The 13,975-nt window shown below is 36.2% G+C and overlaps 1 protein-coding gene across 3 annotated transcripts in view; it reads left to right on the top strand.

Moving 5' to 3' along the window:
• Tsen54 (tRNA splicing endonuclease subunit 54) overlaps positions 1 to 8,425 on the top strand; it is a 104,305-nt gene extending 95,880 nt beyond the window's left edge. For 2 of the 3 annotated variants that reach the window (XM_089248497.1, XM_089248494.1), the window contains exon 9: positions 3,371 to 8,425. In XM_089248497.1, coding sequence (XP_089104623.1) covers positions 3,371 to 3,521 — 151 coding nt within the window. In that variant the 3' untranslated portion in view covers positions 3,522 to 8,425. The other variant, XM_089248495.1, reaches the window with a different exon arrangement.
• Positions 8,426 to 13,975: the final 5,550 nt, after the last annotated feature.

Below are 13,975 nucleotides of genomic sequence, written 5' to 3'. Positions count from 1 at the left end.
GGTGTACTGAATTTAACCTCTCACACTTAAAATCACCATGGTACAATCAAAAATGAGAAAATCGGGACTAAAGCATTTAGTACTTCATATGTACACTGCTCAAAACAATTAGGGGAGCACATGGTTTTAACAAAATTACGCAAAGATGTATACCGATAAGTAACATAAAACGAATCATCCATAATTTAAAGCCTAGCAGGAAACGGAAGAAGAAAACTTCATATGCAAATCAAAGTTCATGACGTCAAAAACCAGAAAAAGGAGATAAGGGCAGAAATCGTGATGTTGCAGAAACGTTTGTTTTACTGCCGTAACTGTGAAATTTGATTGCGCAGTATTTTTTTTTTGAGACAAGGTGACTTGATGTCTCAACAACGTGATTTACCGGAATCCATGGCATGGCGTGTTATAGGCAGACTGGAATCCAATCCAGGCAAACACAACGTAGTGTCGCGGACGCTGTTGGAGTCGCCAGAAGTGTTGTTGCAAGGCTGTGGAATTGATTCCAAGAAACAGGAAATGTTAGACGTCGACCAGGGCAAGGTCGGCCACGCGCCACTACAGCAACTGATGACCGGTATATACGGTTAACAGCCCGTCGAAACAGAACAGAGAATGCTACGCAGCTGCAAAGACGGTTGCTCTTGGCAACAGGACGAAGGGTGTCCAGCCAAACAGTACGTAATCGGCTTCATGAGGGAGGGCTCTATGCACGTAGGCCAGTGGTCCGCATTCCGTTGACCCCACGCCACCGTGCGGCCCGAAGAAGATGGGCTGCTGAACATCGAGATTGGGAGCAACATGATTGGAGCCAAGTGCTGTTTACAGACGAGTCCCGATTCAGTCTGGAGTGTAACACCCGACGTGTTCTGGTATGGAGGGACAAGGGCACTCAAAATAACCCCACATTCGTTCGTGAAAGGTCACAATACAGACGAGCTGGTTGGATGGTATAGGGTGGAATCAGCATAGGCAGACGTACGGACCTGCATATCATTTGGAATGGCACTTTGACGGCCCGAAGGTATGCAGACGAGATACTGCGACCTCATGTCATCCCTTACGCTGGAGCCATTGGAGATTCCTTTGTTTTCCAGGATGATAATGCCGACCGCATAGAGCTCGTGTGGTGGAGAACATGCTTGAAGCTGAAACAATACAGCGTATGGAATGGCCAGTGTGCTCTCCTGACCTGAATCCAATCGAGCATGTTTCTCGGACGACGCATTGCTGCGCGACCAAGTCCGCCTGTTACTGTCCGAGACTTGCAGATTGCACTGCTTGAGGAGTGGAATAGTATTCCCCAAAGTCTGATCGATAACCTCATCGCATCCATGGCAAACAGGTGTGCAGCAGTCTTAGCTGTTCGAGGAGACCACACACCCTATTAAAACTCATGCATCATGTCTAAACAGTACTTTTTGTTATCGTTTACATGTAACCAAATTATTGCCCTAAATCATCTTTTCATGTTTTTTCCATATTTTCAAAGAATTAAAGCTTAATTCCAAATTTTTTTACGTCTTTTTTCTGTATTGCGCATTGATATGCGTGTACTATCCATTGTATGCCAATACGTGGCTGTCTCGCACGGTTTTCTTCACTTTTTTGCTTGCTCCCCTAATTGTTTTGAGCAGTGTATATTAAAAAAACCACTTTTTTTTCGCCCCAATTTTTTTTTTTTTGTTATAAAAGTGTGGGTCCAACTATTACTTTTACGGGAGGGGTCTTTTGAGCAAAGCAGTCATTAGGTACTGAAGATGTTTGCTTAGCCGCCTGCAAATATATTTTGTTTTAATTCGGGATCTCTGGCAAATTTCCAAATTTTTTTCTGTGTTCATTTGTCATTGCAAAAATCAGGCCTATAGGACTAAAATTACATATTTGCTTGTTTGTTATTAACACATCAAGTGCTGTGACTGATACCATTTCCAAAGCAGGTTGTGACCAATAAGACTCTAAACATTGGCTATAAGTAGTTCTCTTTGAAACCCAGGCTAATTCATCTGCCGTCTATGAGCGAAAGTGTTTCGTCATTAGTATCGCTTTAGCCAACAATTGACTTCTTGAAGTAGCAATACCGGTTTCTTTGTTATAAATGGAGGATGATGAGTTCGCTCTTATTTCTAGACACCTTAGATATAAGCATAGTTGCGTAATATATTAGAAATACATACTCTATGTTCTGTAAATATTGGCATATATATTTTTGTAATCTTTTTAGTAAAATTTTTTTTAATCTGGTTTCCAACCTTTTTGTTGTGCACAATTTGTTTTTAAAATTTGTTTGGCTGAGCCCTTCAGGCCTATTGTTTTTTTTTATTTATGAAATTTATTTTTTCATTTTTATTTTTCTGGAGCGACCACAAGCCCCTGGGTTCATAGGCGGAGATAGACTTTAAAGTCTGCGGGTGGGGGGGGCATAATGATGATTTCGATTCATATATACATTAGATCAGCCGACTCCACCTTTGACGCTGGGGAGGGGGAAATGCCTTTCCTCCTCCTCCCCCCCCCCCCCCCATGCCTAGGTTTGTGTCCTAAAGTCTCTGAAGCAAAAGTTGGACACCACAGGCATAGATCATTGTTTTCCATTTGGTGCTTTAAGAACTATTTAACCATACATACACCTTGTACATATTCCTGTATGGAATTTTGCAGTGTTCAGAAACAACTGCTGTACGGTCATGTGGCATCGTGCTGGACTCTCATCCTGAGGATCCAGGTTCAACCCCAGTTGACGGCATAGTGGTGGTTGGCTGAAGTTGGTTTTCTGCTGCTTTCCAGCTTTCAAGGAGCAAATGTTAGCCGGTTTCCCGTTTGAAAAATCTTTTCACAGAGAGCAGGCAGACTTACAACATGATACTGACATGACATGAAAATTCAAGCATTTCCATCTTTACTTCAGAAAATGGAAGACAGATGGCCGCATGAACACAAAACAAATTCAACTCGACAACATAAATACTTTAGGGCCACACATACACTCAGAACACACATTCTCTGACATGTACCGATTCGTTAGAAATTTCGTAGAGGAATGTGTACAAGTAACACATGTACAGTTATAAGTAGTAGTAGTGTTGAGAAACACTGCTCTACAGAACCTTTGGGTTCTGCAAGAGCTTCCAGAAGTTCCTATGTATCAAAAGCTGTGAAACTTTTCATTAGTGTTATTGTACAAATAGCTATAATGAAAAAATATTCATATTTGTTTGGGTTCTATAGCACTGTCTCATGGAGGATCAAGGATTCTGTATAACTGAAACATTGGAAACCTCTGACTTGGGTTATTGAAACCTTGGCGTATTTGTGTTCATTTGATGTTCTGTATGATGCAATAGTTAAATTGTGATTATAATGCTTGCAGTGCTCAAGATCCTTTTCCAAAACTTAGTGATATTGTGTTTCTGGCTCGCAAGTTTCAAGATTCTGCATCTTTAACTTTTGCTGTTGTGGATGATAAAGACATATCTTACTTTTCTTTTGTTTTCATGGATTTGCCAGAGCTGTTACCTTGAGGGCTTAATCACTTTGAAAATGTGATTGTGTATCATGTTGAACTCTGATCCTAGTATGGCAAGTAGTTCTGTGAATCAGATGTATTCATAAATGAACAAAATTTCCAGTTATGCAAATTTATTTTTCAACTCATTTTGTATTTGCTAAATTCATTTTCAACTTGTTATTTAAAAAAAAATAGTTTATTTGTTGAGATTAACTCGCATGGTACATAAAATGTCACTCACTCATATATCATGTTCATGCGATAAAATATGCTTGCTCATAGAAATGGACATACATGTAAAAATGTCACAATGTTACTTGCTCTGTTTTGGTTTTTTCATCTCCATCAAAATTTGAAAATTCCTTTAGTTGTTCACCTCCAACAAATGTTGCAAATTTAGTTTATTTTTACAAATTTGATGTAACAATTCTCTCAAATATTTTAATCACCAAAGGATTGTGATTTACCCTTATTGTATAAATAAAAGCTTCATTCAGTTCTTAGTCATAAGTTACTCTTATTGTCTTGATCAAAAGTAATTAAATTAATTTTTGGTGCAACAGTTTATGGTCAAAAAGTTTATCATTGAGCAAAAGTGATACTCAGATATATCAATGTCTAAAAAATTAAAAAAAAAAAAAAAAAAAAAAAAAAAAAAAAACCTTTTCTTTTTTCCACCTTCCCCCCCCCCCTCCCTTAAATTCTTACTTTACACCTCTGTGTTGGGCTGCAACTAGAAATGAAAATTTACTCTGTCGCCCGGGCCCATTGCCTATTTTGATGCTTTTCTCCCTCTAATTTTGAGGAACAACAGTAAGCTGGGGGGGGGGGAAATCTGGTGCCCCTTCCCTCTCGTAATTGCGACCCTTCTTCTGTGACCTTTTGAAAGTGATTTATAAGTTAATTATACTTCTATGATTTGGTAATTACTCTATTTTTCCTATTCTGTTTGTCTCATTGTCAGCTTATTTCTTTGGTAATTTCCATCTATAAGGAATGCACAGAATATGTGTATATGACATGCAATACATTGTGGTTAGTATTATGTGAAAGGAATCAATCGTTAGTTTCCACAAATTTCTGGTATACCATAGGACCTTGATGTTTACAGTATTGGATATATGGCAGGGCTCGGCAAGTGCCAGGTCTACTAAAAAAATTGATATAGTCGCCTAAAATTTTCATGGCATAGTTAATAAATTACAGGCTGAGAGCAGCACGAAATGGTTGGAATTTATTGCAGCCTGTCTGCCAAAATGAAAGGAGGTCATTATGTTCTGAAAAAGTCAAAAGAAACATTGTTTGGACCTTTTTCTTTGGGCGAAAACAATTTTGCCACCTAAAAAATTGTTTTTTGCAATTTGTCCAGCCCTGATATATGCTGCAATCATGACACTCCAATTATTTCATTCAATTAATAAAATCCCTTTAACTTTACAGTTTTTTTCCCTAAAAATTGACTCGTCCAAGTTTTGACTAATTTTTTTCCTCTCTTTTTGCTCTTTTACTCCTCATCCTTCTATAGGTATGTCCTCACTGGTGCGTCTTCTTTCAACAGCTTTCAACTTTCAATCTCGTTTTTTTTTCTTTACCGCTGAACTCTATCGCATGCCTCAAGTGGCGTGCCTTTTTTCTGTCTTCACCTATACGGCTAAACCTTTCAATTCCGATGCCGATGCAACTGTCGCAGTGGATGCAATTTCCACATTTTAATGTGAAAATATGTGAGGGGAAAATTGCTCTATGAAAGACGGAATATATAGACGAAATCATTCTCAAAATTTCTCAACTTCGGAATAAATTAAAAATTAAATCAAGTCGTTCGTCAACTTTACCCGAATATAGTCGAGTCAAAGAAATTAAGAAAACTGTATACGTCTATTTTGCCAAGTCGTAATCTAATACGTATTTAAATAATTTTTTTCGTTCAAAATTATAGTCAGAGCATTATTTTTCTCAAGTGTTTATTCATACATCAAAGCACTAAATCCGTGGTAATAGAAGTGAAAAACTTTAAATTTCCAAATTAAATAATTTTTCATAATAAAAAGTAGCAGAATATGATAGCCCAAGATGATCAGATTTAAAACATTTTCGCTCACAATTCGAATATCAAAAAGGAAATTATTTAATATGTTGTTTCAAACAATTTTTAAACTTGAAATACCGTACTTTCGACAGTCAGTAACAGAAAATTTCCCTAGAAGAGAGTTTCTTGTATGCTCATCCCTAAACTCTGCGTGCTACTCAAAAGGTTGGTCCTGCGTACGCTTCTGGTTGCAGCTCTAATAATATTCATGAAAATAAAATCTGCATAAAACTGTACAGTTTTTGAGAAAATAGCGAAGATTATTATTGTGCTGAAGGGCACAGTCATAACCTCATAAATTCGGGCCCTGTGCAAACATTAATCTTTTCCCTCCCTCCACCCTTTTATATAACGTTCTTTGAAGCAACTTTTTTCCAGTCTCAAGCACAATGCTTGTTCCCATCATCAAAAAGGGTGCACCCTTATCAAGTTTGGCATACGACTGCTTGAAATCAGGATGATTTTAATCGTTGAATGCAATTTGTACAAAGTATTCAAATTGGGACGTTAATCAAGTACTCGCAAACATGAAATCGGACACGAGCATCAAGCAATCCGGAGAGTCGGCAGGTCTGGTAGCCATGCTTAACATGTGGTGAATGGATGTGGATGGGCTTTCTCCAACCCACACTGGCCAGGGTGGAGAGTTACGGCCAAAACACTCTAAAAAGAAATATGAATTCTGTTTATAAACTAAGGCACACACTAGTCTATAAACTAAAATCATATCTTTCAGTTAGATAGCACATCTGATAGAGTTGCAAAGTTGGTAATGCAAATATCCAGCAGATACCGGATACAGATTATACAAGTCTATGCACTAACAACAAGCTATTCTGAGAAAGAAGTAGAAGTTTACATAATTACTCTCAAACTACAAATTCCACGTTTGGAAATATTCTACGGAAAGGAAGGTTAAAAAAAAATAAAGGAAAGAAAACCCAAATTTGTGGGCCTCCTAAAATTGCAAGGGCGAAGGGCACTTGCCCCCGTTTGCTCATGCAAGAAACAGGCACAGGTAAAGGGGTCTTGCATCCGGTAAGGGTGATCCTCCAACAGTTGACTAAGTATTATTCGTGTGCCTCCACGAAATATTTAGAAAAATGTGTAGTCAAGAGTTTCAACAGCACGGTGGACCTCCGATGAAAGTGACATTCGGAGGGCGTACCAATTTATATACTTTGAAAAATCATACCATTAGATCTTATTATCATAAATAGCCCTCCAACACATCTGGTTAAAGTTCTAACGCCGTGTCTGGGTGGCCCCGCGAAGTGCTCGTGAATTATTTTATAATTACACAGCAAACCTCCGTAACGCGAGCTCTTCGCCAAAACATGAAAAAGAAATAGACCAGCATTTTAACATGAAATTCTACCAAAAAATAATTTTCAAGATAATCATTTAATTTATAATTTTACAATTATAATTACCGTTAATTTAAATTTACCTTCAATAATATCACGTAATGCACTACGTGACCTGAAGCCTTCAAAAGTGTCAATGTTTTTTTTTTGTTGACATCAAAAATCGAGAAAAACCTTATGAAAACAACACTGAATCTTCACAAAAAGGAAAGGGAAATTGAACGAAAATCCAAACCTGGTGGAGCAGAAGGAAAAGGAATGCCTCTTAAAAAATGGCCGCCTTTCAACAAGTTTGAGTCACGCCCGAGTGATTTACGACACGCTTGATGACAGGTGTGCCAGTGGAAAGCGCATTGACGCAGAAAAAACGCACCAGTGTAGACATAGCTTATGAGACTTGCACTTGTTTTTCAGGTTTTCTGCCTCTGTCAAGATCTTTCATTTTTTTCCTCACCCTTCACAAATCAGAAACCTACTCTTACTCCCTATCTTTGTCGTCTTTGGCTTTTACAGAGTTAAATGTAGAATGCAGGTAGGTTACGATGTGGGGAGATAAATCTCATAAATCCGACTATTTTTGCTGTCTTTCTCTTGAGAAATATAAAAAGACCTTTTCCTATTTCCAGCCATTCCAAAACCAGTCCTTCCTTTTTTCCATTGGCTCCCAGTTCCTCAAAGTGGTACTATTTAAAGGTTTCTGTATGGGTCAATTTAACTTCTGAATAAAATTGCTTGTTTTTGTTAAAATTTCGAATGAAATTTTCCATTCTAAAGAAGAAAAGTATAATACAGCATTCATTGGCATATTTGGAAGCCAAATTTCATTTATTCAATATTGTGTGTATCTGTAAAAAGAAGCTCAAAATTGGAAATAGATTCAAAATTCAAAGTGTTAATAATTAACACAGTTTATCATCTGTTGTTTGTCAAATTGTTGCAAATTTGATTGAAGAGTTTATTTCAAAATGCTGCATTTACAAAAGTTTGAAAGATAAACTACAATTCTGCAATGATAAAACCTGTTATTTAGCTTGTATTTAAATTTTGATTCCAGCTAAAATTTGTTTGATAGTTTGAGATTAGTTTGGACAACTAAATCTCAAAAGAAATGCAGAAATGGTTGCAAAAAGTGGCAAAAATTAAGAATTTCTATTATTGTTTATATTGCAAATTTTTATCCTAATGTCGCTGTTTAATTTTCCTTTGGTTCCTAAAAATTGTTATTTTTCATTTGGAGCTGTATAACAACTTAAAATTTCTTCCCAGAGTACTATTTTCTATGCAGCTGTTTGGATGTAGCTCATCTAATTGAATGTATTCTTAAAACTATAGTGCTATGTAAGTTGCACAGCAGTAGTGGTCTACACTTGCAGTTTACTTCCTCCTATAATGGTGAAATAAATTATAGGACCAGGTTGGAAAATGATGATTAAAAAAAGTAACCATAAGACCCCCCCCCCCCCCCCCGTCCTTCAGAAATGATGACTACGATAAAAAATATCTTAAAAACTTGAGCAGATTATTATTAATAATAATAATAATATTATTATTATTATTGTTATTGTTGTTATTATTATTATGATTATGATGATGATGAGGAGGACGACGACGTCGTCACTTACCTTATTTGCTAGGCATCATTTCTAGGAACTTCTCAAGTAATTTGATATGGTTGTTTTTTGCCAATCTCTTAAAGATGGCTATTTCATATAGAGGAAGGTAAGATCCTCATTTTGAAAAAGTGTAGATTAACAAGATGGCAAGCAATGGTGGAATTGCTTTTATAATAAAAAAAATTTCTTGTTTCCCAGATATTGAAAGAATAACTTTCAAACATGACTAAATGGAACTAATCGAGGGAAATTTCTTAATAACCAGGGCCACAACTAAGAGGGGAGGAGCAGACAAGTCTGGTGCTCTGAGCACTTGACCAGAGGAGGGGGTCAAATTTCATCATTTAACCTTTCTAGACCCCTCCCTTCTCTGACCCCACCATTCTTCATTTTTGTCTTTTTGTTCTAAACTATTGTTATGCTGATTAATAATTACAGTGGAATGAAAAGAATAAATCCTCGACTCCTTTTCAGAAAAAAAAAAGCAAAATGATAGAAGAAATGTGGAAATTCTTGGAGAATGACACAGACTTGGTATATATCCAAACAGTAGTTGGCGCTAATATGGGCTTTTTACATTGTAATCCCTATATGGAAGAGATTTAACAGTGTTGTTCATTTGAATTTACAGATTTGTTCATTGAAATTTTGTGGCGTTACAGCAGAGTTCGACTGTATGTCTAAGGGGCCATTCAGGTAATATGGCAACAAATTTTTAGCCATTTCTGACCCGTCCCCCATCAGCAAAAGTAAGGAAAACTCTGACTCCTCCCTGTCAGCTTTGTCTCCCACTTCCCAAATGTATATTGGTATCAGAAATGTACACGGGGGCGCAAGAGAACCTCTTATCTTCCCCCCCCCCAAACGATCAAAAGTTTATTTTCGATGAAAACAAAATTTTTTTAAAATAAAATATTGGAATAAAATACCTTTCTATTTTATTATATTCAGTTTCTGTTAATTTCAATGCTATTTGAAGGTTAAGAACTCGAAATTTCTCTTTAGGAAATTAATTGCAACCCACCCCCTAAGCCTTTTGTGTCCCCTCGATCCTGCGTATGCCTCTGATTATGATTGCCCTTCAAGAGTATGGAGTCTGACCACCACCTAGGTTTTACCAGTCTTCGAACTTTTACCATAGCATATATACAAGGATTATTTTTCACATGATTATAGACTGAACACACTATATTTTTAGCTTGTGTTTTAAGTTTATTAATTACTAGTTTAAGTTAAGCATTAATTAAAACAGTAGTATATATGGTAATTTCTTGTCCCTGGAATAAATAGCTTTCTACTTCTATCTCTGTGTTGTTGAGCAAGTTTGACAGTGAGTGTAGCCACCTTGTTGGGCATCTTTGCCTGTTGTGGTGTTGTATTTGTATTTTTGATAAGCTTTGCTTTTTCCATTCTACTGTTAATCATTATTCTACATCTCACCAGCCAATGATCACTTCCTGTATTGAATTTGTTAAGAACACTGCAGTCTTGGATCATATGCTTCTTATTAGATAGGGTGTAGTCGATATCTCTTGTTGTTCCAGTTCGACCATTTTCTTTGGGGTTTCTTAAAAAATGAATTCATGCGCATCACTGTTCACTCTCTGAAAATTTGACTCTTTTTCTCTGTTGTTTCCCACACCGTAACCATGATTTCCAACTAAGCTTTCACCACTTTTTCTCTCTCCAATACTAGCATTGAAGTCACCCATTACTATTTTGATATGATAGTTTCTTTTACTATTCATTTCGTCTGATTCTTCATAAAAGTCTTCTACTTCTTTCTCAGAATAGCTTGTTGTTAGTGCATAGACTTGTATAATCTGTATCCGGTATCTGCTGGATATTTGCATTACCAACTTTGCAACTCTATCAGATGTGCTATCTAACTGAAAGATATGATTTTAGTTTATAGACTAGTGTGTGCCTTAGTTTATAAACAGAATTCATATTTCTTTTTAGAGTGTTTTGGCCGTAACTCTCCACCCTGGCCAGTGTGGGTTGGAGAAAGCCCATCCACATCCATTCACCACATGTTAAGCATGGCTACCAGACCTGCCGACTCTCCGGATTTTTCATCCTTCCTCCTGCTCTCCGGATTTTGGCAGAAAATTAGATTTTACGCGAGCTTTCAGGTTGTCGTGATGTCAATGACTGCCGTTGTCATTAGGGAAAACACCTATAGAGGACAGCCATTGTCATTAGGGAAAACACCTATAGAGGACAGCCATTGTCATTAGGGAAAACACCTATAGAGGACAGCCGTGGTCATTTCCATTAAGCAGCCGTAAAAAAGGTCTTGGTGATCGTATTTAAGCAACTGGCAAAGAAGTGACTTTGTTTACGTAGCATTTATTGTCAATCATTTATCAGGGGCATGACCTTGGTTGCCGAAATTCCTGTATAATTGTTATTGTATTCCATTTACAGTTGTGCGGTAAACACGGTAAGCAGCTTTGTATTTTGAAGTTTTTTAAATTGTTTCCTCCGATTAAATATGTCCAGAAAGAAAATATAAAACTTTAAGCTATATAAAGCTTTTAAGAGTTTATATACCCAATCACTGATAGCATCCACAAAAGGAAACACATGTTTTTATGAACAGTATGTAGATGTGATTTCTCTATTCTGCATGGAAAGACTGACATGGAATTATATTCTGCTCAGGGTAATGCAGAACCTGCATTGTGGGGGAGGAATGGAACTTTTTCTTAATTGATTAAAAAAAATTTTTTTGTGGATTTTTTTTTTTTTTGATCAAGTCTTAGTGCCGGGGGAGGGGGGGGGTACCCTCCTCTGGAGAATCTCCTGATTTCTGGATTCCAATAGTTGGCACGTCTGATGACTACTCAACAGGCTGCACCATGAGAAGGTGCAGATTAGACCTTAAGCCTCTACTCCTAATCGATTCCTTCAAGTCCTCATGATGAAGTAATTGAAGGATCTCAATTCAGACGACATTGCATTATATTCAACAATATCATTGGTAGTTTGCATTAAATCAATATTAAAATCTCTAAGACAAACAATATTTTTTTGAATTTTAATGTAACTAAAAAGGAGTGATATTCCATGATAAACTGTGACAAGTCTTATTACAGTAAATATACAAACTATCTCTGCTGTAATCATGTCAATGGTGATTCTGTCAGTTAAATAGTCATCTTTGATATATGCAGTTACACCACCAGACCTATTTTGTTCACAGAAATCACTAACCGAATTGTATCCAGGGATATTATACATATCCACCTCAATCTGTTTAATACAAATTTCACTCAGTAAAATAAAATCAGAAACGTAACTCGTTTCATCTAGATGAATTAGCAACTGATCAAAATTAGAACGCCAACTCTGGATGTTAATATGGATTAATTAAACATCTGATTTATCACTTAAAAAATATTTCTACTCGCTCAGTGTTAATCCAGGTAATTTATATCGTTTATATCAGGGATCACAAGACAATCCTCAAGTATCATTAGGGGGATGATGAATTTTATCCAGGTCATTTAAACACTGAATGTGGTAAATTCAATTACCTTCGGTTTTACAAATTACAATTTTTCCAACTCTAATCCATGCGAACTTGAATGAGTGTTCATGTTTGAATTGTCTCACATGGTAAAATAAGTTTTTCAGTGATCGGGTAAGATGTTCGTTGATATAAATTTTCGTTGGTTTGAGTTGTTCGTCCACTTTACTAGCAAGTAGGGATTTTTTTCGCCTTGGTAGCAGACAGCCATCTGTCATGCACAGAAGAGTATTTAAATTTGACAATGATTGATTTGGCTTATTTTTGTTAGTTGAGGGAACGCGATCAAGTTTCAGGATATCTTCAGGATTATAAATATCTAGTTGGCTTCCAATTTTGTTTATTATATTATATTCCTCACATTTTCACTAAGCTGCTCTTTCACACCATCAATTTCAATATTACAATACTTTGATCTCAGTTCAATCTGCTCAATCTCAATTGAATACTTTCAGTTTTTTGTTTCAAAACACTGTTCTCAACTTCCAATTTTTGGTTTTGGCACTTCAACTCCCTAAGGTCATTTTTTACCTCTATTAGTTTGGATTTCATTTCTCTTAGTGTTTCATCGTTGAATTCTAGGGCTTTCTTGAGTTCTAGTATTTCAAGTTGGATGTCTTTACACTCGTTGGTCATTTTCAGAGTCTGCTCATTTTTTAGTTGTAACATAGTCATCAGCTCATTTTTAAACATTTCATAGATCTCATGTTTAGTTTCTCCACCTGTTTTCGGTTTGCATTGGCTGCAACACCACAAAAATCTTTTATTTTTCTCTAATTTCCTGAAATTTGATTCAGAAACACCAACACATTTTGGGTACACACAGCGGGTACAGTGGAATACCTCTTGTTTATCAAATATCGTACCCTTGCGATACAAGCATTTAGATTCCATGATATATGAGGAGGAAATAACTCACTAATTAAATCAAAACAATCATGCACCTGAAGATGTAGTATTTGGCTGACCAAAAGACTGTAGTACTCGCATTGCATTTGTTGATTGTAATCGTTTTCATTAATTCACTCTGCACGAATTTAATTTCACTGGGTAAACATTTTTATAGTTTAACTCACTAACATAGCGTAGAATAATACAGCGTAGAATTCAAATTGATTAAAAAAATAAAGGCTTGATAAATTAGTAAACACAAGCTGTTACTCATGCAACCATCTCCATCGACAAGTTGCCACCCACTGGTTGGCAAAATCTTTTTTATGTTGGCATAAATGCTATTAGACTTCAAATTTTCAAAAGGTGGTAAAGTCTAGAGACTTTGCTTGTGTTTTTACCAAAGAACTTGACGCATTATAGCATGTACTATCAAAAATATGCGTCAAAAATTTTGAAATATATCAATGGTTAAGTAGCATTTCTAATTATATTTCTACTAAAGCATAGCTTTTCACCATGTTAAAAGGTATGAGAGTCCTTATGGGTGTTTTATTTTTGGTATTTCATATTTCTTGCTTGTAAATTGTTTATTAGTCAATTCATTAATGTTGAATTGAATTTGAGAGATTAAGAGTGCATATTTTTTCACCTAATCATCAAAAAGATTTGTTTCTATTAATAAGCAGTCCGTTAATTTAAAAAAAAATCATTTTTTTATACCTTGGTACCTTAGACATATTAATTCTATCCAATTTCTCGAGAAATTAATCTACACTTTTGTTAAAATGAGGTTCTTACCTTTTTCTATAAAAGATAGCCTTTTGCTTTGTCCCATCTTTACAAATTGTGCGTGGCAAAAAACAACTACCTCACCAACCAACCAATTACTTGAGAAGTTCCAAGAAATGATGCCTTGCCATAAGGATATGCAAATAAGGTAAGTGTTGCAACTAAAGAGGAGTTTTTCCA

The sequence above is a fragment of the Pholcus phalangioides genome, unplaced genomic scaffold, assembly GCF_987345545.1.
Source record: "Pholcus phalangioides strain wild (caught in Gottingen) unplaced genomic scaffold, Ppha-v1.0 ptg000020l_1, whole genome shotgun sequence".
In the NCBI taxonomy this organism is placed as follows: domain Eukaryota; kingdom Metazoa; phylum Arthropoda; class Arachnida; order Araneae; family Pholcidae; genus Pholcus; species Pholcus phalangioides.
Note: the sequence above shows the minus strand (reverse complement) of the source record. Positions and strands in the feature narration are given on the sequence as shown.